Raw genomic sequence first — 27,800 nt, 5'->3', positions numbered from 1 at the left:
ACAACAGTACCATTTCTCTTCAGGATCCTCGATAGGGCTGAATACATACAAATTCAGGCCCACCTGGAAGATCAACACATCCTAGGACTATGCCAAAAAGGTTTACGCCCTAGGCACAGGATCAGCACCCTCCTTCAACTAAAAATAAAACTGGACTCCCTCAAAGATTAAGGTAAACCAGCCTACATACTTCTCCTAGACCTATCAGCAGCCTTTGATCTGGTTGACCATGACACCCTCTGCCACCACTTCACCGCCTCCGCTAACTTCTCTCTGGAAGCCACGTAATTGATAAACTCCTTCCTAACCAACAGAACCATGAGTCTTCTTCGATACGGACATCACATCCCCCATCCCCATACCTTGCGGAGTCCCCCAAGGGTCTTGTATCTCCCCTTCCTTATACAACATCTTTCCTAAGCCCCTGCTCGACTCGCTAGGTGCCTCGTACACAAACTATGCGGACAACACCCAAATCATCCTCCCCCTATCCAGATCTTACACACCCGACTATCTGACCATCAACAAAATCTATTCCACGATTTAAACATGGATTGTAACAAACCACTTATGCTTGAATGACGAAAAGACAGATTCTGTTAATAGGTTCACCCTCTGATAAAAAAACTTGGCAGGGATTTCAACGCATTCATCACTGAAGGTCTACAGATATGAATATCCACATCAGTGAAAACACTGAGTTCACCTCGACGCTACCGTATCCATCACTAAGCAAGTGAATGCAATAGCCTCCTCTTGCCATTTACATCACAAAACAAATTAATGCAGCCAGGCATTTCCTCTCCCTAACAAGTTGCCTAATCATTGCAAGAGCAATCATCAGAGAAAGATTAGACTACTGCAACGTCCTTCTCGCCGGAACTTCTAAACACAACCTGAATGAACTCCAGATCATCCAAAATAATGCCCTCCAAGCAGCATTGAATTTACAAGTTATTCACTGTAGTGACCAACGTGCTTGTAGTCCTTAGTCCCCATTCTCCAAAGTGTATGGGCTTCCCTACCTAGGAACAGGAGACAGAACCGTTTTCATCAGCAAAAAACATCTTCCTCTTTAAATTTAGAGAGGCACGGCCTTGGGAGCATGCGATACCCTGACTCTGCCCACCAGCGCCACTCCTCAGTCCCCATTGACGCGTCAACAATATTTATCATTGCCGAATGATACCAGTATTATTAGGGGGGAGGATGGTGGGACATATGGAGGAAAGTGGACCAAGGACTATGTTAGTCACTGCAGTGAGTAACTTGTAATTACTCTTACGTCCCGTCCCCTTTCCTCCATACTGTGTGGGCGATTACAACTGAACGTAGCCCCACTGTGGAGAGGAGACCCTCCTTAAGCAAACAAGTTCCTTAGAATCGCCTGTTCGAAGGCCGCATCTGACTTAGAGCCGGCGTCCAAACCGTAATGCTTACAGAAAGCTGAAGGGGTGGCCCAGGTAGCTGCCCTGCTTATGACCTGCCACGGAATCTGCTGCTGGAATGCGATGGCCGTGGCCTTGGCCCCGACGGCATGGCTGTGCATGTTGGCTAGCAGCGGCTTGCGCCGCCCCTCATAGGCCTCTTTGATGGTTTGATGGCCGCAACCATCCACCTTGCGATGGAAGCCTTGGATGCCCGATAACCTGGTCTGGAGCCTACAAAAGGTGAAAAAGAGTGTGTCCGACTTGCGGAAGCCCTTGGACCTATCCAGATACAATTTCAGAGCGCGTCTAACATCCAGACAGTGCAAGACTCTCAGAGCCTTGTCCTTGGGGTCAGCGAAGAATGTAGACAGGACTATTTCCTCGTTTAGATGGAACGCGGAGGGTACCTTAAGTAGGAACGCCGGGTGAGTCCACAGGACCACCTTATCCCTGTGGAAAGTGGTATAAGGTTCTGGACCCACCAGAGCCTGGATCTCGCTGATTGTGCGAGCAGAGGGGAGTCCTACTAGTAGAGCAGTCTTGATGGTGACCAGCCTGGTGTCCGCGGACACCATTGGCTCCAAGGGTTTGTATGCTAAGACGCCCAACACGAGATTGAGGTCCCACACAGGGTGTGGCTTCTTGATGGGCGGATAAAGCCTGGACAAGCCCACCAGATGTTTCTTGACTATCGGGTTGGAAGAGAAATCCTCCTCCTCCGAATTTCTGTAGGCCCCTATGGCTGCGAGATAGGTGCAACATGTGTCCATCTGTACACCTGAGTGGGCAAGGTGTGCCGAAAAAGAGAGCACATTGTCAAGTGTGCACCCGAGGGGTTTGATCTCCTTAGAATCTGTCCAGTGACAGAACCTGCTCCATTTACTCCTGTATTGGCTCCTAGTGGCCCTTACTCCTAGCGCCCTGGATGAGTTCCAGGTTAGTGTTATACTGAAGTGTGTACATAACACATTCAACATGGGATGAAACCAAAAAGACCACATACCCGCGTCTGGACGCGTGGATAGTTTCCATACAGGACCGAGGAACCAATGTCTGTAGGAGTCTACCTGAAGACCCCTCTGGGTCCCGGCTCAAAGGCAAGAACCAAGAGAGGCTCCCAGGGAAACCCCCTAAGGGGAAAAAACCCTGTGATGAGCTGCTAGACGGCGTGTTCTCCTATGAGGTGTTTCCAGTTGTCCTCAACGTAATCCCCCAAGGAAGGCATCTCCGTCTCGGCTAATAACTAGGCAACAGTACTTCAGTTTGTAACTGGGACAAAGGAAGAAGAATAAAGTGTAAATGGAGGAAAGTAGAAAGAGTGGAAGACCCTCTCCTGAAATCCCCTCTCAAGGTTGAAGTGTACCGTACTGTTCTGGTCTACTTCGATTGGGTGTCTCACTGACAGAGTAGAAAGGGAGTGAACACAAGCTGCAGAATGACACAGCAGAAGAGATCAGCGCCTAAGTAGAAGGATAGCAAAAGTAACCTGGTCGTATAAATCAATCCTGCAGCAGGACGGGAAGGAGCCCTACCATAGAGTGATCTGCAGAAATCCTTTGAAGGAATATGAAAGCGGAAAGCAAATGGAGCCGGAGATTTGCACTGCCACGGCCCTGGGAATCTAATGAGGACGGAAAAGAAAATGCTGTGCAAGTCTCGGGCGGAGCTGCGCTCATGAACAAGAATCCAAGCTGGAAGAGAGATTAACACTGAACGAGACCTACCCTACGGGTGTCTTTATGCTCCCTAAGAACCGGAGATAAGATACTGAGTTCTCGTGGAAGAACTGTGCTGTTTTGGAATTTACGTGAACAGAAGGACTGCAAATTAAATAAGGATAGAACGAGTAAACAGAAGAGAGGAATCAATATGCAATAAGTCAACAATAGTAATCAAGAAAGAACTTACGGAGCGCTGACTGTCTCTAGGAGAGTAGCAACTCGATGCGTGTTAGGCGGAATTCTCTTCTTGGGCTTATTTCCCTTACCTATAGAGTCCCCCAGCAGCTTTGCTGGATTTGAAGGGGTTATTTCTTTCTCCTGCTAAGAGTGAGAGACATTTTTTCCCACTCTTAGACAGATTGCTAATGTTTGTTTTAGGCTATCTTGTGGGTTTATGGTGTATGGGGTTTTTCTCACCCTCATAGGAATCATCTTTTTAACGTGTGTTACACAGCACCCTCAGTGCAGTAACACAGGGGTGTTACAGTGACCCCCAAACATTGACTCCATACCTTGGGACTGACTACTATCTCCCAGGGCATGTAAAGTCCCCATTGACTTTACTAGTCAATAGATATGAACAAAACCAGTACAACCCATTTTACTATGGAAGTACTGGAAAGGGTTCATAGTTTTTCCCTAGTGTTAATTTTCGAGAGGGTACCGTCAAGTCCCTCTCTCCAAAGTTTCTGGCTGGTGGCAGTGGTTACTACCGTAAATATTCGACCGCAAATATTTTCCTATGGGAGTTTTCCATTGTTCGATGCTACCACTTTTACTGACAGCCTCTAACATACCGCCGGTTTATTTTAATATTAACTATACTCCGGTAGGTTTTTATTGCCAGATCTTTGATAATATTTCTTTCTTGTGTCTTTCTCTGAAATCCTAACCCAAGTCGGGGATCCTTTGTTCGTCCTTTTGGCAGGCTTCTGCACAGAAGCCCTCCTCTCAGCGCCACTGAGTCTGGGGTAGACAGGATGTGTGGGAGGGGGAATAGGCACCCTACACAGGGTTACCTAGGCAACCCAAGTCGCACTCTGCCCTGATAGGCTGTGGGGTTATCCCGCCAGGATAGCCACCCCACTGTGTGAATGACAGCTAGGCTGTATGAATGGGGGGTTTTCTGCATAAAAGCAGGGCTCTTAGGACTGGAGGACAAGGCATTGCCACTGGAACTAAGAAACCCGAAGAGGAGAGACGCTTAAGACATCTGAAACGACAACCACCGGTGAAGCCCCGCTGCAGATTCTCACCACTTTTCTCCAATGACTTGAGAAGATCTTCACCTGCAAGATCCTTCTTCCCTTGAGCTGGTCGGGCCAACCAGTTCGCCAATCGCCTTCCAGGACCTGCCTTGGTCGAATGGCCAGTGCCAAGCACTACGAGACCGGATCGTCAGGCACCCGTCCACCACGATTGCGATTTAAAGGAGCGTACCTTTTATTCATCTTGGCATCACCACGGCTGGTTTCATCCCTGGGCAGTGCAGTAACTCAAACCCTCTCTTCCTCTGCTGGATCTCCCAAACTGCAGGAACTGCCAGGAACTACCGCCACCGCAGGAGCCTCTACCACTTTTAAGGTATATTGTTCCGCCAGGCCTCCCGTTTCGTTGGGTACTGCTAAAGGTGTTTTAAATCCTTTACTTACCTTCTGGGTTAGCCGCCCCTTTCGTCTAACATTATCTTTTTACATCTGCAACCACCTTTTCAACTTGTTAAACAAGGACTTGACTGCAGCTACAAGAACAATTTGATCTTGGGCATTTGCCTTGTACCACTGACTCTGGCACAGGCCTCTTGACTCTGGCTAAATCTGTTACAACTGCCTTCTCTACTTTGCTTCTCACTAAGAAATGTGTTGGTGCACCTAAACTCTTATAATCACCTTTCCTTCCCCTTTCTATATTGCTGAAGTGCCATTTTGCTTGGTTTTCATCAAAGTATTGCTTATACTAAAGTATTGCCTTGCCTAACTTGTTCACAATCTAATTGGAAAGTGTTGCTGGTGTGTTTAGGAGTCTAACCCTGTATGACTTGTCCTTTCGCTCCCTCTAAAGAAATTGTTAGAGTGCCATTTCTGCTTAGTTTACACTGTGCCGTTTTGCTCAGTTTTCACTCTTGCTCAAACTTGTCTACAATTTAAATAGGGAGTGTGTATATTTTTCCTGACTGTTTCAACTTACTTTAATGATAGTGATTTGTGTGTGAAAGTGTGTAAAATAAATATATATATTTTTTTGATACAAAGCTTTGGTCAGTGTTTCCTTGTTCCATAGTATTGTAGTCCTATTGGGTAAACCCTGAATACTGCTCATCTCCCTCTTGAGATAAGTCTGACTGCTCAGCCACTTCTACCAACTAAATCTTTGTGGAACAGACTGATACCAAAGGGAATTTTTTGCATATACCTGTAGTCTTAATCTTCTGTAGTGCTCCCTAAGGGAACTGCATAGGATTCTGCCTAACAACGCGCTGCAGTTTCACTTCCTGGATATGCGGGAGAGGAAGGGGGTGTGGTCTCCCGGGAAGTCTTCTCAACAACTAGACCGTAAACATATCCGAAACATCCCTATTGGTAGTAGTGCGCTGTGAGTGCTGTCTACTGCTAGTTTGCACTGATGGGAAAGTCACCATCACAGTTAGCCCCACATAGGTTCAGGTGCTTGAGGGTGATCTGCTCAGAAACCACGCTGCGAGGGCTAGCTTCTGAGGAGCGGGGTGGAGAACCCTGCCCCCATGGGCCCAGCGGAAGGTGAATGGGTGGTCAGTCGGCGAGGCTGAGCAATTGGGAGAACCACATTCTCGCTAGCCAACAAGGAACCATCCCTATGATGCCGAAGTGACAAGCCTCTTATCTTGCGGAGTACCCTGGGGATCAGGGGTGCGGGCGGAAAAACATAGGGTGACATGCCCTCGCATTGAATTGGCATGGCGTCGCCCAAGGAGCTGGGGCCTTGTCCCTGCCAAGACGTGAACTGATGGCACTTCCTGTTCTCCCAGAAGGCAAATAGATCCACCCGAGGATGGCCCCATGTGTTGAAAACCACCTGCAGCACCTGGTCGTTCAATTGCCACTCTTAATTGCCCGCTCCCAGCCTGCTGAGTCTGTCCGCTTCCAAGTTGGCCTCCCCGGGAGGTGGACGGCCCTGAGGTAGATGTTTTCCAGGGCCCATTCACACATGCTGACCGCTAGGTTGCACAGCGGAGGGGACCTGGTACTCCACTGCTTATTGACATAGTACATGCTGGTGGAGTTGTTGGTCTGGATCAGGACGGTCCTGCCCTCGATAAGCGGAAGGAAGGCCCTGAGGGCTAACAAAATGGCTCTGAGCTCCAGTCAGTTGATATGAGACTCCTGCCGGGTCTAGACTTCATGGACGCTGTGGCTATCCACAGTGGCTCCCCAGCCCTCTAGGGAGGAGTCCGTAGTAATGGTAACCTGCAGAGCCAGCTGTCGGAATGGCATGCCTGTCTGCAGATTGCAGTCCTTGGACCACCACTTGAGGTCCGAGTGGAGAGAAGGCAGTATGCTGACCAGCTCCGCTTGGGAGCCCTTCTCCTGATTCCATGAAGCTGCGAATTGCCGCTGCACTCTTCTCATCCAGAGCCTCATGTGTGGCACAGCTAAGAGGACCGCTGCCATGATACCCAGTAAGTGCTGGTACCACCAAGCCGAAGTCACTGGTCTGTTGAGGAAGTGCGTAGAGGCCCTCTTGATGGCCGTAACCTTGTCCTCCGAGGGAACAACTTTCTCGGAACTGGTATCCAAGATGAGGACCAGAAAGGTGAGAGACTGCGTGGGCTGCAGCCGAGACTTCTTGAGGTTGATGGTAAACCCCACGTCATGAAGCGTACTCATAAGCGCGGAGGAAGTGTGGACAACCCCCTCTGGGGTCCTCACACTGACAAGCCAGTCGTCCAGGTAGGGGTAGACATAGTGGCCCTGGGCCCCGAGGAGGGCTGCCACTGCATTCACGAGTCTGGTAAATACCATGGAGGCCGAGTTGAGGCCAAAGGGTAGCACCTTGTACTGGAAATGACAGCCCTTGATCCTGAAGGGTAGGAAGGAGCGATGGGGCTGCCAAATTGGGACGTGTAGGTAGGTGTCCTTCAGATCTAGGGAGCACATCCAATCTCCATTGTCTAGTGTCTCTGCAATGAGTGCTGGCGAAACCATCTTGAATTTTTGACGAGTGAGGGAGAGGTTGAGGGTGGAGAGGTCCAACAACTCTCAGGCCAGCCTGGTCCTTCTTTTGTATGGCAAAAATCCTGGAATAGAAGCCTAATCCTCTCTGGGATGGTGGTACTTCCTCCACTGCCTGGCTCTCAACGAGCAACTGGATCTCCGCCAACAGAGTTGCCGTCCCATCTGTGGGAGGGGAGGGGAGGAAGGAGGAGAGGGAGGGAGGTATAGGTAGGGTCCGCAATGTTCTGGCACCAGAAATGCATGTGAGAAGCTAGCCTGCCAAACCCCTCCCACCCCCCAATGGAGACACGTGGACCCGGAGGGACGGGTCATGCCTTTTTGCTCTCTGAGGCTGCTGCTTGGGAGGGGTACTGGAAGAAGCCCTAGCTCCCTCACCCTTTGTTGCTTATGACGGAACTGACTCGGCTAGCGGTCAGGTTGTCTTGACCTCTGTTCCTGGAACCCGCCAAACGCCAGCCCCTTATCGGAGCGCTAATGCGACTCGGTGTACGCCTTGGGTGTGGTCTTCATAAGAATAAAGACTTTGCGGTTTGCGAGCTGTTCTTCTGATCCAATTCCTTGTCGGTGGTAGAGTGGAAGAGGTCACTACCCTCGAAAGGATGGTCCAATATGCGATCCTGGACGTCGGGGTTGAATTTAGCCCGTAGCCAGGTCTTTCTTATGTCCATGGCGATGCAGATGGCCGGCAAGAGGTGTCGATGTGGGGCACTGTGGACTCCATTATGTCTTGTGCTACTAGCTTGGCTTCTCTTAGACCCCGCCTTAAAGCGTGCCTGGCTCTGCCCCAGGGGTTCCGGAGGGAAGTCCTCTATTTCCTGCCACCACCTCTGGTTAGCCGCTGCAAGCATGGCATCCGCGTTGGCTTGACGCAGGTGCAGGGGGGCCGTTGAGTACAGCTTTTTCCTGTATGCCTCCAAGAGCTTCTCCTCCTTACCTAGCAGTGCTGAGGACGGGGTGGCCGAGGACCACTGCGGCCTAGAGTAAAGTGACGCTGCAGTGATCACCAACGAGTGTAGCTCGGGGTGCGTTGATAGCAGGAGTGTATCACCCTCCATCTGTCTATACTTGGCATCGAGACGCTGATTGACAGGCTGGGCAGAGTGTGGCTTGAGCCAACCCTTCTTGGCCAGAGCGACGACATCCTTCTACATCGGGACACCCGTCTTGGTAGGGGGTCTTCGGGAGAGGAACTCTGCCAAGAACCCCTACTGGGGCTGCTTTACCTCGGGATGAGGAAGGCCCCGATATTCTGCCAAACCTGCAAGCCTGTCATGAAAGTCCTTCGCTGAAGACGGCGTGTCAGGGTCCTCCTCCTCCTCATCATCATCATCATCATCATCTGTATCCGCCTGGGTGTCTGGCTTGTCTGCTGCGGGAACAGGGGTGCTGGGCGCCGTAGGCTTCGGTGTGGAGACCAGAGCCAGGCTCGGAACCGGCTGCACTGGGGGCGGATGCGAAGGCGATGGCAGCATGGGCTGCGCTGGGGCCTGTGGTGCCAGAGCCATGGGAGGAATGACTATAGGCACCAGTGGAGTGACCAGAGGGAGCAAGTCCCTGAATGCATCCCTTAGGATGGCCCCCATCTGGGGGGTTCGCATCAGCCCCAAAAACCTTTCGAAGTATCTATCCTCGGAGGCAGAAGAGGCGGCAGGGGATACTGAGTGGCTATGGGCTGCTGGGGTCAAAGCACAATCAGTCTTGGTTGCAGGGGCAACCTGCCCTGCACTACTGATGGATACACTGTAGGCCACATAACTGGTTGACACCAGTCCCACCTTGAAACTCATTGACCCGCCTGCTCTGTTCCTAGGAGTGGCATTGGACGAGTGGTCATGTTGTCTAGCGCGGCAGCCATTTTGTCGGGCTGCAAACCACGTGCCAAAGTCTTGGTGCATGGCCCACTGTACACAGTCTTGCCCAAGATTCTTGGTGTTGGAACATGAGGCCCATCCTGCACATCAGGTCTAGGCCTGGAAGGCGTATCCCCCTCAGCATTGTCGCCGGTAGTGCCTCATGCAGGTGGCCCCTCGGACATGGACCCGGTACTCGGGTGTAAGCCCGGTAGAAGAACCTTGCGGTCCCTCATCACTGATACCAGTAGGGTCCAAAGACCCCTCGGCCGTAATACCGGTAGCTGGGTTGGCCTCGGTGCGTGTGCTGATAACGGAACCCAAGAGGTTCCTGCCGCGTGGGCGTTTCCTCTGGAAGGAGTCGCCCTTATGGGGTGCAATGGAAAATAACAGACGTCGGAAGACCAAGTACCTAGATGACAAATAAAGACAAAAAGATAAGAGAAGAATCCAGGGAACAGCATGTGGAATTACATGGCAAGGCCAAACCCAGGAGCGCGGGTGAAATAAGCTTGTTCCCGTCGAAGTGGAAAATGGGACCGAGGAGTGGCGCCGGTGGGCGGAGTCAGGGTAGCGCATACTCCCAGGGCCGCACCCCTCTAAATTTAAAGGGTAAGAAGGTTTTTCTGGTGAAAAAGTTTCTGTCTCCCGTCCCTAAGAAGGGACGCCCATACAGTAGTATCAGAAAGAGACCATATATCAGACACCAGGTAAAGAAGTGCTCGGGCTTCCTGTTCGTGAAAATCATTTTCAAAACTCTTTCCATAGCACACAAATGCCTCTTTGACATTGCCCCCCCCATACATATGCCAGAAGATTCAAAGAGCCACCTCCTCCAGACCAATAAGGGCAGTTTATGCTAACCAACAAAAAAAGGCTTGCGACTAAGAGATCCAGAGGAGCAGGTTCCAGCTTCCTGTCTGTGGCTGCTAAACATTTTAACTCCCTGCCACCTGAGGCCTTTCCGTAAAAGCCCTCAAAACATGGCTATTTGCCTAAGCTGGACAGCCATCTCCAGAACCCCAACTGCGAACACCAATCACAATATTTTTTTTCAGTGTAACCGGTTGCAACAGTGCCCTGATGCCCCTGGGCGCTTTGCAAATGTAAAAAATAAATACAATATTTCTGTGGGAGAGAGCGTCCAGCACCCATCTGTAGGTGGAGATCTTCTCCCACTCACTGACTAATCCTGTCAGCCGGCCTCCCAGTGGGGTGCATGGGTGGGAGCCCGATTTCCTGGCCAGTTCAGCCATGCTTAGGCGCCTGTATTCCACGTTGGGAGCGACGACAGCGCTGACCACCTCCACCGAAGGCCTTAGAACCGCCTTTGTAGGCCTCCTGGGTTGTGGACTGGGAGGGCTGACGGTACGACGAGGAGAAACCTTTCGTCAATCTTACCAACTTTCCTCCGGAGGCGCAAAAGGAAGAGCAGTGCTGTTGCAGAGTGCCCAGGGTTCGAGCCATCTCTGTAGCCTGTCTTGATGGCCTGCATAGACTCGTCAACGGCCTTCCCAAAGAGGTTATCCCCAAAGGACATGTGCAGTACCCTCATCTGGACTTCCTGTCAGAAATTCTTGGCCTTCAACCAGCCTCGACAGAGGCAGACACTGTTCCCCATCTGGCAGAAACCTGTGTCGGCGATGCCCAGGGCCACTGCGATGGCATGGTCTGAAGCCACTTCACCTTCTTGGAGGAGTGCGATCGCCTCCACCCTCTTGTCGTCAGGCAGGAACTCCAGAATCGGGTCCAGCTTGTACCACAGCTCCGTGTCGTACCTGGCCATGCTCGCCAATGCATAGATAGCCTGGACGGTCGATGCCAGAGAAGAACAAGTTACTTCTTATCTTGTAACCTTCTTTCGATGGGATGTTCCTCCAACGTATTCCTCATCTTGATAGATTTCATCCCAGCTTGCTGGCCACGGAATTTTTTTCAGTAGAGGGCGCTGCGCGTCGACGTCCCTCGAGCTAGTGTCCCTCGACAACCTCCGTCTCGGTGCCAACGTCATTGTGCGTACAAATAGACCCGCGCCGCGACCGTTGCACAGCTAATTTCAAGCTTCAAAACGGAACTGAGCAATGGTCGCTGCGCCAGTCTATTTATACACACGATGACGTCGGCGCCGAGACGGAGGCTGTCGAGGGACACTAGCTCGAGGGACGTTGACGCGCAGCGCCCCTACTGAGTGATGCATTTGTGACTGTTATCTCCGGGCATGGTTGCAAAAACTGTTCTCCTTTCAAAATGTTCTCTCGACAGGCCCACCACTGAAGGTCTCGAGCCACTCTGTCCGGGACTTGAAGGAGATCCGTCATTGTTCCTGAGAATTGTGACCATTGAGTTCTCGGCGACCACTGGAGAGATCTCATTCTCAGGCGAGCCTCTGGCACTAGGAAGATGCAGGATGTCATGAGGCCTAGCAACCTCAAAAAGTCAAAGGTTGGAAGAAGTTGGGCATTTTGGAATTTGGTGACCATCTGCAGAATATCTTGGGCCCTCACCTCTAGTGGCGAGGCTCTCCCAAGGCAAGTGTCCAGGACCGCTCCAATGAACTGGAGTCTCTGTGATGGTATCATCTGTGTCTTCTTTAAGTTGAGGAAGAAGCCCAGCTTGTGAAGAAAGTGGCAGACATAATCTAGTTGGATCTGAGCTTGTTCCGATGATACTGCTCTGATCAACCAATCGTCTAGGTAGGGGTGGACATGGATCCCTTCCCTCCTTAGACTCATCGGCACTACTGACATTAGCTTGGTGAAGACCCTAGGGGCGGAGGTCAGCCAAAATGGCAGAACTCGCAATTGATAGTGATAGTTGCCAGTTGCAAACCTCAGGTATTTCCTGAGTTTGAGATGGATTGCCACATGGAAATAAGCATCCTGAAGGTCTATAGATACCAACCAGTCCTGAAGGTGGAGGGCCTGAAGGATCTGAGAAAGAGTTACCATCTTGAACTTGTCCTTCCTGAGGAATTTGTTCAATTCTCTTCTCCGTCCTTCTTTGGTACTAGGAATTAGGGGGAATACCAACCCTTGTTCCCCTCTGCTGCAGGTACCGGTTATATGGCACCTTTCTCTAGCAGGTCTACAATCTCCTGCATAAGGAGCGGATCTGGAAAAAGAGTTGTTCCCCGGTGGATGACTCTGAGGGGTGTGTAGAAAAGGCAGGCAGTAACCTTGGGCAACTGTCTCCAATGCCCAAGCATCTGAGGTAATAGCCTGCCATTCTGCCAGATGTTGAGTTAACCTGCCCCCTACTGGTGTCTTGTGAGGGGAGACCTCAGAGGGGTTTAGAAGCGGCTGACGCAGATGCCGAGGGTAAAGTGGCACCTGCTGCTGCGTTTTTTGTACCTTTAACCCGTCCACCACGGGTGAATCGTTTCTGGCCCCTTTGAGCTGGCTGCCCTCTGCCTTTTCCGAATGCGGAGTAAAAGCGAAAGGACCTACACCTCCAGGAGGTTCCTGAGGGGCCATTCGGAGTCTGTCGGATTGCAGCCCCAAGAGATTTCGCTGCTGCCTTGGATGTTTGTAACTTCTCCAGGCTGTCATCAGCCTTCTTACCAAATAAAGAAGTGCCGTCAAAGGGCATGTTCAAAAGTCTGGCTTGTACATCTGGAGCAAAACCAGACTTCCACAACCACGCAAATATGCGGATTGTGGTACTTGCCGGCATGGCCCTGCTGATACTGTCAGCAGAATCAATGCCTGTTTGAAGGAACTCGCACATTGCATCTTTCCCATCTTTGATGATGTTTAAAAATGCTTCCCTTTCCTCTCCTTCTGGGAGAGAGTCAGCCACAGATGAAGCACACTCTCTAAGTGTATGGCTGAATCTTGCAAGCGTGCAAGTGGCGTTAATAGATTTAAGCGCCATGCTACATGCCGAAAAGACTTTTTTTGACATAGGATCAAACCTTATCATCCCTGTCCTGTGGAATAGTAGGGTATGCAGATCTACTATTTGATTAAGTTGCTGCTTGTACAACCAAACTCTCTGGAGTTGGATGTTTGCTCAAATATTCAGGGTCTGTAGCAGATACCCTGTATTTGGCAGATAGTTTCTTGTTAACTGCAGGGATAAGGAGTTTCCCAATTAGCAGAGACTTTTCTTTGCAGAGCAGTATGAAAAGGAACAGGATCTCCCTGTGGACCTTTAACTAAAATGTCAGTAAGATCATCCTGCTGAAAAGAAGGTGTAGCTGTAGACCACCCCATGAATTCTATTATTCTAGCCATCAGAATCCTATAAGGGGTCTCAGCATGCTCCCCAAGGTCCGGTTTAGCAAACTCTACTTCTGGAGAAGTATCTAAACTACTTGCCTCATGTAGAGTCTTGAAGATCTTTTAACCTGTTCTCTTCAGAGATAAATTCCTCTGGTATAGGCGTTGTGGTCCTTTGTAAACCAAAAGGTCTCATGTTCGGAATCCTCCCCTCCCTCATATATAGAGGACAAAGCTCTAAAGTAATCAGACCTAGGATATGGTTTAAAACCCATTTCTAGAGCAGAAGGGGCCAAATTGGTTGTCACCGGTTGAGAAAACGTCGAAGTTGTCGACATGGAAGTCAAAGGCTTCGACAAACCCAAAAAGGGCGTTGTCGAAAAAGTTTTAAGAGACCTCGAAGTACTTGAGAGGATCGGAATCCTACTCGGAGTCGCAGAAGCCGTCGACGGCATCCTCGTGGTCATGGTCGAAGTCCTCGACATCTCTACTGTCTGATGTAGTGACAGTTGTAGGTCTGTCTTTTATCAGAGTCGACAGTGGCGGCGAAGACGGTGTCGATGCAACAGATTTATGCGTTGAAGGAACCTTCGACAAAGGTGTCGATGACGCAGATTTATGAATCGAAGAAACATTTGACGACGGCGTCGATGACACGGTCTTACTGCCTTTACTCGAGGGTTCATGACACTCTCGGGTAGTTTTTTTCACCGGGTGCAACGACTCGCAGCGTTTTGATTTTTCAGGTCTTTCACCCCGGGCATCACCTTTAGCCGTCTCCGAGGGGGGTCAAGGCTGCTTTCTCGAAGACGCTAAGCATTTTCTTATGGAATTTCTCCCACTTAGCTGGAGAGCTGTGTTTTGTGGGGCAGGGGACCCTTTCCCGGAGACAGAAGACGAACAGCGAGATCTACGACGCCTCTTCTTAGAGTGTTTCGATCTCAAAGACTGATGGGAACCGCTTCGAGACCTTGAACGGGAATGTTTCCTGTGACGGCGAGGAGACAAATGTCTCGACTCTACCGAAGAAACTTTCGAGGGAGTAGAAGTTTTAAGAGTCTTACCTCTTTCTGGCTTCCCCTTATTCTTCTTCAAGGCTTTCGCCGTCATGGACATACAGTCCTCGCATTCTGAACAATGATGCTCCGATCCCAGGCATCACAAACAGACCCTGCAAGGATCCGTCAATGACATTTTCTTCCCACAATCACGACACTTTTTGAAGCCGGACCGTGGGGTCGACGGTTCGGATGAGGAAGCCATCGAATTAAGATATCTTCAAAGAATAAGTTGAATCTTCTTGAAGAAAGAACTGAGTGACACGATTCCGAGGCCCACGAAGCGCGGAAAACCGTAACTGTGCAACGGTCGCTGCGCAAGTCTATTTATACGCACGGTGATGTCGGCGCTGAGACGGAGGCTGTCGATAGACATCGACACGCAGCGCCCTCTACTGAAAAACTTCCAAGGCCAGCAAGCTGGGATGAAATCTATCAAGATAAGGAATACGTCGGAGGACACAATCCCTTTGAAAATTACTTTCCTCCCCATGGCATCCAACTTCTTCCCCTCGCTATACGCAACAACTGTGGATGATGATGAGGGGTTCCACTACCTCTTCCTTGCAGCCGTTGACACAGAGTCCGCCAATGGTTGCGACCGTAGGCCCTTGGGTGCGGACTCCGGCACCTGCTACGTTTTCTCCAGTCTATCCCGCTTGGCCACAGCCGTCAAGGATTCTTCAAGAGGGTTAGGCCTTCCTCCCACACGTCGTCCAGGAGGGGCACCACCAAGATGGTCTTCCTCTGGGCCTTGTGCCTCTGGTATAGGAAACCCTCCTTTTTGGTCTCCTGGGTTGTCAGCTGGAAACGTTCGGAAGCATTGGCGACCATGGCATCAAACGACCCCACCTCATTTGGGGGAACGCCTTTGGCTGCGGCGATCAGCCCGCCCCGTGACAATGTCGTCGCCGTGGCGGTCTCCGTGTCCATAAGGGAGGAGGGCACCAGACACGGCTGAGGTTGATACAGGGGCGTCGGATGGCACTCCCTCTTCTTAGCAGGAGGCTGATCCGGGGCCGCAGGGGCTTGCAGCATCCTCTTCTGGATTTCTGACACGAACTTGTGTGGGTCGAAAGGATGTCTAGGGGTACATCTCTCGGCTGAGCCAGCGTGGTCGGCTGTTAGGGGGAATTCTCATAAATGTCCGATTTTCCTTACCTAATGAGTCCCTCAGCAGCTTTGCTGGATTTCTAGGATTTTTTTTTTTACCTGGTAAGAGTGTGAGCCTTTTCCCCCCCACTCTTACATGTGTTTAGCTGTGTGTGTTTTAACCATTTGTGTGATCTTGGGCTCTGGAGCTTCAACTACCCCATGAGCATCATTTTTTTGTGTGTTACACAGCACCTTGAGTGCAGTGACACACTCCATTTTTCTGGGACTGACTACTGTCTCCCAGAAACATGTCAAGTTGCCATTAACTTTATGTAGTCTCTTTAAATCACAGACCCAGTACAAACCATCTTACATGGAGTATTGGAAAGGGTTAATTCCCATCTCTTTTTGTCTGTCTCTTGGAGCACTGTTCCGCTCCCTTTACATCAAGACTTGGCTGGTGGCAGTGGTAACTACCCTAACTTTTCTACCGCGGTTATCTTATATAAACATCCTATTGTTTTAGGCTATTATATTAGCCTCAAACATAAACCCGCTTGACCAAATACATTTTATTTGGGCTCCAGCTGGGTTTATTCGCCATTTCTTTTTGTTAAAAGTCTTTCTGGTGTTTTTTCTCTCTGCGCCAAACCGGGGTTGATTCCTTTGTTCGCTGTCTTTTCGCAGGCTTCTGCACAGAAAAGAGGGAGGGGTCTTGGGCCGCTGCCATGGGTTCCATTGGTAACCCAAGTCGCACTCCTGTTTGATTGGCTGAGGGGACTGTCCTTGCCAGGACAGCCACCTTGCTTTGTGATCGACAGCCAGGCTGTATGAATGGGGGAAAACTGCATAAAAAGCAGGTCTCTGCGACTGGAAAGGCAGAGTCGCCACTGGAATGAAAGAACCAACGAGAAGCTGATGGAAGAGGACCCCTACAACGACAGACGCCCGGTGAAGCCCTGCTGCAGGTCCGAATCGTCAGAATCCGACGACAGAAGATCCTCCAGGAAACTTCTTCCCTTGAGCTGGTGGGACCAACCAGTTCGCCCAAACTGCAAGCCAGGAGCCCTCCTCTGGTCGAATTCGCTGTACAGAGCTACAGTGGGCCGGATAGCCAGGAAGGTTGGACCCTGCTTGGGTTTTAAGGAGGGCACCTTTTATTTGTTGCTTTGCTCTGCTGCTGGTTTCTTCCCTGGGTAGTGCAGGACCCTCCAGTCTTCCTACTTCTTGTCAGTCCAACAGTCGCTTCAGGAACCGTGAGCTTGCAGGAACTACCAGGAATGTCCGCCTCAGCTACAGCTTCCTCTCCGTTTTAAGGGATTGTGCAAATCCGGTTGTTCGTTTCATTCAGCCGCAGAGAAAGTCTTTGAAATCTTTCTTCAAACCGAGGGCGTGTCCTTCTCTTCAAACTAACTTTTCTACCAAGCAACCTCGTCCGGAATCCGTAGCACAAACTTTTCGGCGAACTACACTGAACCGTGTCATCTTGAGCAAAAGACTTTTGTTCTATTGACTTTGGCCCCAAGCATTTTCTACCTGATTCTATCACTGTGGTTCCTCTTGTTCAATTGCCCCGAGTACTTACCTGTTGGTGTGACCCAATTTCTATTAACTTTGTCTTTACCTCCCTTTTAAATTGCTGGAGTGCCATTTTGCTCCCACTTCATTTAGTGAGCTTAACTTGTCTGGAATTTAAGGGAAGTGGTGTGGTGTATTAAGAATGTGATTTTTAAATGGCTTATATAATAGTGTAATGTTATACAGCTGAAGAGTAAAATAAATGTATATTCTTTTACTTGAAAACCTTGAGTCAGTGTTTGCCTGAATCATAGTAATTGCTGTCCTTTGTGTAACTATCTGATACTGCTCACTTACTATTGAGTTAAGTCTGGCTGCTCAGCCATCGCTACCACTTTACTGTGTAGTACAGGCTTGTACCAAAGGTGAATTTGTACTGTGTTTTGTAGTCTTAATTGTGTGTGGTTTTCCCAAAGGGAACTGCATATAATTCTCACTGGCACACTAGGCCTGCGTCGCCATCGGTGTTGCTGCTATCATCGTCCTCCATGTCCTTGTGGCACGTGTGCGGGGACTCCTGTCCTTGTCGTCCAAGGAGGAAACATCCATGTCTTGGGGCATGGCATCTGGCAGGCCTGGGACCTCATCGCACCCTGCGCCCCTTTTGCGCCCTCAGGGGTCAGATCCGGGCTCAGCAAGGACATCCTCTTCTCCGGTGTACCAGCAGACTTTGCTCCCGCCCTGGCTGAGGCCTCCCGCCACGGGGGTAGGGACACCTTGGGTACAAGTAGAGGCTACCTTCACAGGGTCAGCCCCTTTGGCCTTCGAGAGAGCGGCCGCCACCAGCTCAATCGTCGAAAATTTCTCCTGCACCGCCTGGGCATTCTTGGGCAGGTCAGCCGTCTTTTCCTCCACCCTAGGCTTCTCCCGCAGCTGGGCGACTTGCTTTTTGAGGAGGAGCTTAATCGCTGGCTGGCGATGGAGGCAGAAGGTAACGTTGATTGCGCCCTGCCCAGTGAAGGGACCCATTTGCGCGGCAGATGGAGAGAGGAGCACGCAGGATCTGTTTTGACAAAAATAGAACTTTTTCCATCGAAAAACCGAAAAACCATAGAATAACCTCGAGGACTCCCAAAACTTGAACCTGCGGTAAAAATCTGAAGATGGCTGCCAGAGGAGGGTATTGGGGAGAGGGCAGTCATTGGCTGGGGGCTCTATGGCCCAATGTACAGTGATTGGTTTAGAGGCGAAATACAGTTTATAAAGTGAAAGTGAAACTATTTATTCTTTTACCGAGGATTCCTGGCCCGGCAACAGGGAATATTCATGAGCATGTGAATCCATAGCAGATGCCATGCTGGAGAAGAGGGCTTTTCCCTCCTGAAATTCAGCATTTCTTTTTAATTTAAGCTTCAGAGCCATACCCTTCCCTTCTGTAAGACATCCCAGGAGTAGCAAGAAAGGGAGGCAGGAAGGAAAAGTAGAAAGTTCCCAGTGCAGGAAACACTAGCTGATTAAATTCTGTTGAGCACTATAAAGTATTTATGAATGGCAAGGAATTTTCTAGAAAAAAAGGTTCACAAAGTGAGGGACATTGCATTTAAAGGTTGGGCTACACATTTATTAAAATAAAGAAGGTTGGAGAAGAACAAATAACTTAACAACAGGTAACGTTCTTTCGACTGGATGTTCCTCCAACGTATTCCACATCGTGGACATTACATGTCAAAGATGTGGAATATGTTGGAAGACACAATCCATTCGAAAGGCCCTTATTGCCCTAAGCTAAGGTGGGAATTCCCTACCAAAATAAAACAGAGGATAGTCTGTGTCAGGAAGTCTCAAGCAAATGTCTGTGTCCAAAACCTATACTTGCCCTCACATCTATTTCTCTACAATGTGTAGGGATGTCAGCCTCAAATAAATATGTGATCAAATGAAAGTTCTGAGCTTTGTCCAGCTCTTGGTCTAAAGGTTTCCCTTCCCCAAGGTTCAAACAGTTCAAAAAGGGGTTCCCTCCACAAGCTTTCAAGTCTTTCAAAACAACACAATTCCATGGGCTCCTTCCGGGCTCTTCTACCTTGGTTAGCTTTCACCAATGTCCGAATTCAACTCCTTACTTTCAAATCACACAAGGTTTCCTTTTAGAATCAATCAAATCACAAGCTTTAAGTGGCTTTTTCATTAAGGGTTACACTCGGTCTAGGTGCAGATGTTGGACCACACGGTCGACCCATTAAGGTCACGCAACCGACACCTTACTTGCACCTTCTTCATAGACACGTTGCCACTGTCATCTCTACAATGGTGTTTTGACTTAACCGTGGCGTTTCACATCTTTATAATGTCATTGCTTGTTGCACTTTCACATACACATATGGCTCTTGCCAATGCAGGTTCTCTCAAGCTACACAGTTCACAATGATAGCCTTGTGTCTCTTGTCAATGCTTACACAGTTCCTTTAACTCATGTCGTTCCACAAATTCTTTTCATTCATAACGGTATTCAACCGTGCTCGCTTTCATTCAAATCTGTATTCAACATATTTGCTTATAACATGCTTATGCATGCTCGTCGGCCATACCGGCGTCCCTTTCTCTAGGCAGACTCCACGGTCGGTGCTTACAGCGTTCCAGTGAGGCTTCCGGCTATCCCAAACTCACCCTCTCTCTGGCAGGTTCTCGCTTTGTCTCAAACGCGGCTTGGCTCACAACAACGATGAGTCTCTGGCAGCTCAGGCTTCACTTGGCAGCTTTTCCTGCTCATACTGGTTCCACTTTCCACTGCATCTTCCTGGAGAGACCAGCAGTCGCACAGCAGTCCCGATACCTGCTTCCACACCTGCCTCCATATTCTTTAATCTTCCAGCTTTTAAAGCTCCCACCAGACTGATTGGTCATAAAAAGACTAGACCGCTCATTGCTGGTCTGGGAGCTCTGTATTACTCCGGGTTGCCACCTCTTCGTCCCAGTACCTAGCTGGTGTTTGTGTATGCATCAAAGAGAGGCAGTGTGCTCCTAGTTGGTCTCCTTGTCCCAGTATATAACTGGTGTGCTTTAGGGAATGATTTACAGGAAAAATAGGGAAGGGATTGACAACAGCCTATAAAGGCTAGGGGGACATTGGACTCGTGGTGAAAGGGAAACACCCAAGGGCTCCTCCATTCAGATGATCCTCCCTCGCATATACACCAAAAGGGTCAGGATCCAAAAGCGACAACCTTTACCTAGCCACCTAGGAGGAGGATATATTGGGGAAAGCAGTGAGGACGTCCTCGGATTCCTCACATCTGGTATAATTCATTATTTAGTACAAATTTAGAGCAAGACCAATTAAAATAAGACATGTGATTAGAAGTGAGTTCAAGACGGAGAAAGGTTTTTGGGATGAAAAGTAAAATAGTTGTACAGAAATATACAAACATACATACCGAGCCTCGACTCCGTCGGGTTCTCATGCTATGCTTCCCGCCGTTCAGGCCATCCTCTTCTTCCATGACAGGCTTGAACATGAATGGAGGTGGGTCCAACGGCTTCTCAATAGGCGGAAGCTCACCATACTTCTTGAAATGGACCCGGCAATCTGTGCAGAGCAAGATGTTCTCCCGACCACCATGGTGCCAGTCCTTGGAAACTTTGGAAGACAACATTTTACATTATTGATCAATTACAATTAAAAAAAAAACACTTTTGCAAATAAGTTGAGTCAATGCAGGTTCCTGGGAAGGTCTACTTTAATAAAATTAAGCAGGCCCAACTATATGCAGGTTCATGGGCAACATTTTTTCCTGCATACCCACAGTAAGGAACAAGTTACTTACCTGTAACTGTTGTTCTCCAGCATGGGTCTGGCAATGATTCACAGGCTCATGAATATTCCCCATCGTCAGGATGGGAATCATCGGTAAAGAAAAAATCAGATTGTTTCATTTCTGAACACAACCGAACACTGAGCTCTGGGTCATACTGCACCTAGCTAATGACTGCCCTCTACCTAAGTCCCTCCTCTGGCAGCCATCTTCAGATTTGTTAGCACGTAAAGTGGCAGTAGGACCAAGAGAAGAGTCGCAGAGGGGTAGGCGGGAGGGTTCGCATGTGAATCCATGCCAGATCCATGCTGGAGAACAACAGTTACAGGAAAGTAACTTGTTCCTTCTCCAGCAGGGGGTCTGACATGGATTCACATGCTCATGAATAAAGAATACATAGCAGTACATACATGCACAACCACGGGAGGTGGCAAGACTCAACATAAACATCTCTTTCCTCCTCACCAGGCTCACCTTCAAGCAAACAGGTTGCGCAGGACTGCTTGGCCGGCTCTGGACACCTCCCTGGAATCCCTGTTGACGCAGTAGAATTTCATGAAGGTGTGTGTCAACCTCCACGTAGCAGCCCTGCAGATGTCCAGCAGGGGCACACCAGACAAGAAAGCCGTTGTAGCAGCGATCGCTCTGGTAGAATGGGTTCTTGGGCGGCCAGGCAGCGGTCGGTTTGTTAACCAGTGACAGTAGGTGATACAGCTGGAGAGTCACCTGGAAATGGAAGCCTTGGACAGGACCTTCCCATGGTTCACAGGGCCAAAGTTGAGAAAAAGCTGAGAGGTTTTCCAGAAACTCTTCGTACCGGCCACAAAACTTCAGCGCTCTAGCCACATCCAGCGAGTGCAAAGTACTTTCAGCCGGCGACAAAGGCAGCAGAAAATATACAGGAAACACCAAGGGCTTCTTGAGGTGAAATTCTGACTGAACCCTGGGCATGAAGGAGGGGTGCGGCCACAGCGCCACCCTTGTTTCGTGAAAAGTCAAGTAAGGCCGCTAGCATGACAGGGCCTGGATCTCACCTACTAGTCTTGCAGAGGTGATGGCCACGAGAAAAGCTGTCTTCCATGACAGAAACATAAGCAGAGATGAATGCGTATGTTTGAATGGGGCTCCATGAGCTTGGTCAGCACCACATTAAGTTCCCACGCCGGGGCCGGAGCATTCACCGGCAGGAAAGAGTGGAACATTCCTTTGATGAACTCCTTCACCAGATGATGCGACCACAAAGAAGCCCGTCCCGGAGATCTGGTGTAACGGGAGATAGCCGCCAGATGCACCTTAATGGAGGCATGGGCCAGTCCCGATTTGGCCAATGACAGCAAATATGGAAGTACTTGAGGAGCTGTGACCCACAAGGGTTTAATCTTCTGACACCGGGACCAGAAATAGCAAAACGCATCCATTTGCGTCTGTAGCATTTCAGAGAAGACAATGCTCTAGGCTTGGTGAGAACTTCTTTGAAGTCAGCCGGGAGATCGTAGTCACCGAATTCTAGAGCTGCAGGAGCTAGGCCTTCAGGTTCAGAGATCCTGGATCATGGTGAAGAATGGCGCCACCTACACTGGCGTGAAGCTCTACAACCACTGGCACCTTGACTTGTGGGGACGGTGACATGCTGAGAAGGTCCGGGTACCAAATCTGCCTCGGCCACGCCGGTGCGAGGAGGTTCATCTGGCACCATCTGAGTTGACTGATGACTCGAAGTAACAATGGCAACGGAGGGAACGCATATAGAAAGTGGCTTTCCCCAGCGAATGACAATGCATCCCCGATACTCCCTTGCTGGGGGAACATGCTGGCAAGCCTCCGGCACTTGGTGTTCGTCGCCGTCGCAAACAAGTCGATCTGGGGATTGCCCCATTTCACGAAAAGGTTCTCCACTAGGTCCTGCCGAAGTTCCCATTCATGGCAAGAGCGAAGCTCCCTGCTAAGAGTCAGCGGCCGTGTTCTTTACTCCTGCATGATGAAACAGAATGAGGTACATCCCCTGGGCGACGGCCCAGTGCCATAAATTCTGTGCCTCCTCGGAGAGCGCTGGGGACCTGGTGCCCCCGTTTCCTGATGTAAAACATTGTAGTGGTATTGTCTGTGAAGACCGGCACTACCTTGTCTTTGAGGGACGGCAGCAACGATTTGAGGGCCCAAAACACTGCCCGTAGCTGCAGAACGTTGATGTGCAACGCCTTCTCCTCCGGCCACCACAGGCCACTGGCGTTAAGACTTCCGGTGTGGGTGTTAAGATGGAATTCTGAACTCTGACCTGGTGGGCAGAGGTTCAGGAGGCCTGCCTAGTTTTTTGGAACAGGGTAACCTTCTGGACAAGCCAGACCAAATAAGGTAGCTTGCCAGCCGTCAAGACTTGGGTCTCAGGAGGGGTGAGGGTGACTGAAAGACCTCAATGAGCACACAGAGTAAAGGACACTTACAAACCACTCCCAGTCAGGTGTAGATATATTAAAAATACATGTACATTTATTTCAAGGCCTTCGAGTTTCAACACAAATCAAATCGCAGTAATACTATTAAGCCAACACAATCCTATCTAAATATATATATACAAGACCATTGGGGTCTAAAGGGTTAATGTACGAAATGGGTCCACAACCTAAAAGGGGGAAGGAAACGGGCAGTGCAAATAGTCTTCAGTCCCTCTGCATCCGACACACACTTAAGAGGCAGTCCAACCCCTAAGAAGAGTGGAGCCTAATGCTCAAATGTACATACAATGCCAGCGCACTTGGTAGTTCAAATGGGCAAAACAGGGTCTCTTTAAGGGTCTGTAGCAACTCAGGAAGGTGGCTGAGGCAATGAAGAATAGGTTCCCACTATTCGAGGAGGGTCTCCACCTGAGGACAGAGTCGGTTCCAAGAGTTGGGAATAGTTCGCACTAGCAGTGGAAAGGAGAGGGGCCCTCAGGGGCCACTCGTGTTTAAAATTGGTTGGAGGCGCTAGGGGCCACCGGTTAGGGGTTAGATTTCTCACCGACCCCCGACGCACTCCGCACCAAACTTCAGCAGTCAAGTTCACTTCGGTTGCAGGTTCAAGTGCGGCAATTTGGCGGCTCTGCGCATTTCAGCGACGAAGATCAAGCGATGATTCCCAAATGGGACAGTAGTGATTTCTCTGCTCCTGCTGGATGGATTAGGCCAGTTTCACTGTCACAGGCTTCAGGGGTGAGAGGGGCACAAATGCAGCGCACCTGCAAAGGTCATCACCATGGCTGGGCGACACGGAAACCGTGTAAACTCCGATTCAGGTGCACTCACTTTACTCCAGACCTGGGAACGCCAGTGTACGAAATTCGGCAAGAGTGCCGTGAACACAGAGCTAGCGACGTACCAAGTTTTGCGGACCTCCTCGTAACGGCGGCGGTATCAGGGCAAAGAGTCTGCGTAAGCTGGTCAGCCCACTGGTTGGCCCAGGGACACTTCCAAGAAGGCTTACTTGCAGGGTTTGTTTAAGGTGCCGAGAATAGGTGGTCCCATTATTCCAATGGGTCGAAGCGTCTTCGCAGACCTTCTAGGACGACCAGATGCAGAGGGTTCCCACGGGACGACAGCGGGCTCAGGGTGCCAAACCTTCCAGCGGGTCACCAGCGGTTCCTCGACTCGGCTTCTGAGTTTTAGTATACTTGGATCCTATCCTTCGTTTAGTGAGAACTCCAGAGATCGACATGTTATGGGTGTTTGGGCCTTCGCTTATCCAGAATCTCCTTTGCGTCAAAAAGAAGAGGACCCAATGGGAGATCTGCTCACATACAGGCATACCACACGTGGACCAATCACAGACCACGGTGGTCCCAGGCATTCACAGCACTCCAGACTCTCTGGCACCCAGGATGTGTATTGGAACCAGACGTTCCAGCCCACTACCTGGCTGCACACAGACAAAGCATGCAGAAGCCTGTGAAAGCTTGGCATTTCGCAGGAGAATGTATGCCCAAATAAGGACTGACCTGGGTCGGTTCGATCTGGGAAACGTGAAGGAGCAAAATGGCCAAAGATCAGGACAAAGAACCACGTGGCATGGTCATTTTGGAGCCAGGCCACTTATTTGTGCCAAACGCGGTAATAGCGGTTTACCTGGCAGGAAAGGGTTAACAACATACGAAAATGATAAGCTGCCACCAGCCCTGTCCAAGGCACATTTGACCTTCTCCTAAAAAATCCTTTGAGAGTATCTACGGCCTTTGGAAAGGACTAATAGACCCAAGTGTACTGTACTGGAAGGTACATCGTACACTTGTTACATGTTGCAGAAAAGTTGCAACATTGGAAAGGACTAAGGGAAACAGTCTCCCAGTACTGACTGTCTTAAGGGCATGTCAGTTTCCCCATAAGATGTGAATGAAAAGCTCAGAGGAGTGCAGCAGAAGGCTGTGCTCCTCTGGTAAAGTCAGACTATGGAGTTACACATCAGAAAAAAGTTAGGGGGGGGTTCCCAACTGGAGGGAAAATTACACATAAGGAACAAGTTACTTACCTGTAACTGTTGGGGTCTGGCATGGATTCACATGCTCATGAATATTCCCCGTCAGGCTGGGACTCCTTGGTAAAGAAAAAAATCAGTTTCGTTTCTGAAATGTCTTTCTCCTAATAACCAATCACTGGTCTCTAGGTCATACTGCCCCCAGCCAATGACAGCCCTCTACCTAAGCCCTTCCTCTGGCAGCCATCTTCAGATTTGGTAGCACGTTAAGTGGCAGTAGGACTAAGAGAAGAGCCGCAGAGGGGTAGGCGGGAGAGTTTGCATGTGAATCCATGCCAGACCCATGCTGGAGAACAACAGTTACAGGTAAGTAACTTATTCCTTCTCCAGCATGGGGTCTGGCATGGATTCACATGCTCATGAATAAAGAATACATAGAAGAACACACATGCACAACCACGGAAAGTGGCAAGGCTCAACATTAAGCATTTCAACATCTCGACATTAAGCATCTCTTACCTCCTCACCAGGGTCATCTTCAAGCAAACAGGTTGCGCAGCACTGCTTGGCCGACGCTGGACTCCTCCCTGGAATCCCGGCCGACGCAGTAGAATCTCATGAAGGTGTGCGTCGACCTCCATGTAGCAGCCCTGCAGATGTCCAGCAGGGGCACACCAGACCGGAATGCAGTAGTTGCAGCGATCGCTCTGGTCGAATGGGCTCTCGGACGGCCAGACAACGGTCGGTTTGCCAACCGTTGACTATGGGTGATGAAGCCATAGAGCCACCTGGAAATGGAAGCCTTGGAGAGGGCCTTCCCTTGGTTCACAGGGCCAAAGTTCACAAACGGCTGTGATGTCTTCCGACGTAGAACTTCAGCGCTCTAGCCACATTAACCAAAGTCCACTCAGCCGGCGACGGGAAGAAAACAGGCAACACCAAGGGCTGGTACAGATGGAAGTCCGACGGTACCTTGGGCATGAAGGAGGGGTGCGTCCTCAGTACAACCCTCGTTTCCTGGAATTTCAAGTACGGCGGCTTACAGGATAGGGCCTGGATCTCTCCCACTCGTCGTGTGGAGGTGATGGCCACAAGAAACGCTGTCTTCCACGAGGAGGTGCCGAATGCAGAGGCTCGAACGGAGGACCCATGAGCCTAGTCAGCACCACATTGAGCTCCCACGCCGGGTCTGGCACCTTCACCGGCGGGAACGAGGGGAAAAGTCATTTCATGAACTCCTTAACCAGGCGATGAGACCACAGCAACGACCGCCCCGGAGTTCTGGTATACCGGGAGATAGCCGCTAGATGAATTTTGATGGAAGCGTGAGCCAGCCCTGCTTTGGCCAGCGACAGCAAGTACGGAAGCACTTGAGGGGCCGTAATCTGTAGAGGGTTAATCTTCTGTGCACGGCACCAGACAGTGAACCTCTTCCATTTATGTCCGTAGCACTTAAGAGTCGAAGCAGCCCTGGCCTTGGCAAGCACCTCCTTGCAGTCCGCCGGGATCTCATACCCTCCGAACTCTAGTGCTGCAGGAGCCAGGCCTGCAGGTTCACCGACCCTGGGTCGTGGGGTAGAATCGCACCTACTTCCCTGTCGAGAAGATCTGCATCCGCCGAAAGCTTGACTGGAGGGGACGCCGGCATGTCCAGAAGGTCCGGGAACCATATCTGCCTCGGCCACGCATCGAGGATCATCCTGTACCGGGACCGTCTGAGTTGACTGATGAGTCGCAGAAGCATCGGCAACGGAGGGAACGCATAGAGGAACAGACAGTCCCAAGTGAAGGAGAAAACATCCCCCATGCTCCCCAGAAGGGGAAACCTGCTGGCGAACCTCCGGTACTGGTGTTCCTCACCGTCGCAAAAAGGTCGATCTGGGGATTACCCCATCGTCGAAACAGTAGATACACTTGATACTGCCACAGCTCCCACTCGTGGCAAGAGCGCAGCTCCCTGCTGAGTGAGTCTGCAACAGTGTTCTTCACTCCTGCCATATGAAATTACCAGGAACATCCCCTGGGCAACGGCCCAGTGCCACAGATAGTGCGCTTCCTTGGAGAGGGCCGGGGATCTGGTGCCCCTCCCCCGCTTCAGAATGTAGAACATTGTGGTGGTGTTGTCGGTGAAGACCAGCACCACTTTGCCCTTGACGGACGGGAGGAATGATCTGAGGGCCCAAAACACGGCCCGGAGTTGCAGAACGTTGATGTGCAGCTACTTCTCCGGGAGCCAAAGGCCTCTTGCGTGGAGATCTGCGGTGTGCGCGCCCCATCCCTTCAGGGAGGCGTCTGTCGTCACCATCTCCTGATGTGCTGGGGTCTGAAAGTCTGTGCCAGCCGCTAGATGCCACCACCGAATCGCTCGACGGAATGTCTCGTTGAGGGCGATCTCGTCTTCGAAGCTTCCCGACACTTGTATCCAACAGGCGTTCGAGGAACTCC

The 27,800-nt window shown here is 50.3% G+C and overlaps 1 protein-coding gene across 14 annotated transcripts in view; it reads right to left on the bottom strand.

Annotated features, from left to right (window-relative positions):
• RERE (arginine-glutamic acid dipeptide repeats) overlaps nt 1-27,800 on the bottom strand; it is a 2,107,422-nt gene that overhangs the window by 621,283 nt on the left and 1,458,339 nt on the right. For all 14 annotated transcript variants that reach the window (XM_069610039.1, XM_069610046.1, XM_069610044.1 and 11 more), the window contains one exon: nt 20,535-20,737. In XM_069610039.1, coding sequence (XP_069466140.1) covers nt 20,535-20,737 — 203 coding nt within the window. The remainder of the gene's footprint in view (nt 1-20,534; nt 20,738-27,800) is intronic.

Source organism: Ambystoma mexicanum, chromosome 8, assembly GCF_040938575.1.
Source record: "Ambystoma mexicanum isolate Mex_15411 chromosome 8, UKY_AmexF1_1, whole genome shotgun sequence".
Classification (NCBI taxonomy): domain Eukaryota; kingdom Metazoa; phylum Chordata; class Amphibia; order Caudata; family Ambystomatidae; genus Ambystoma; species Ambystoma mexicanum.
The sequence above is the reverse complement of the archived record's forward strand: the minus strand, read 5'-3'. Positions and strand labels throughout refer to the sequence as shown.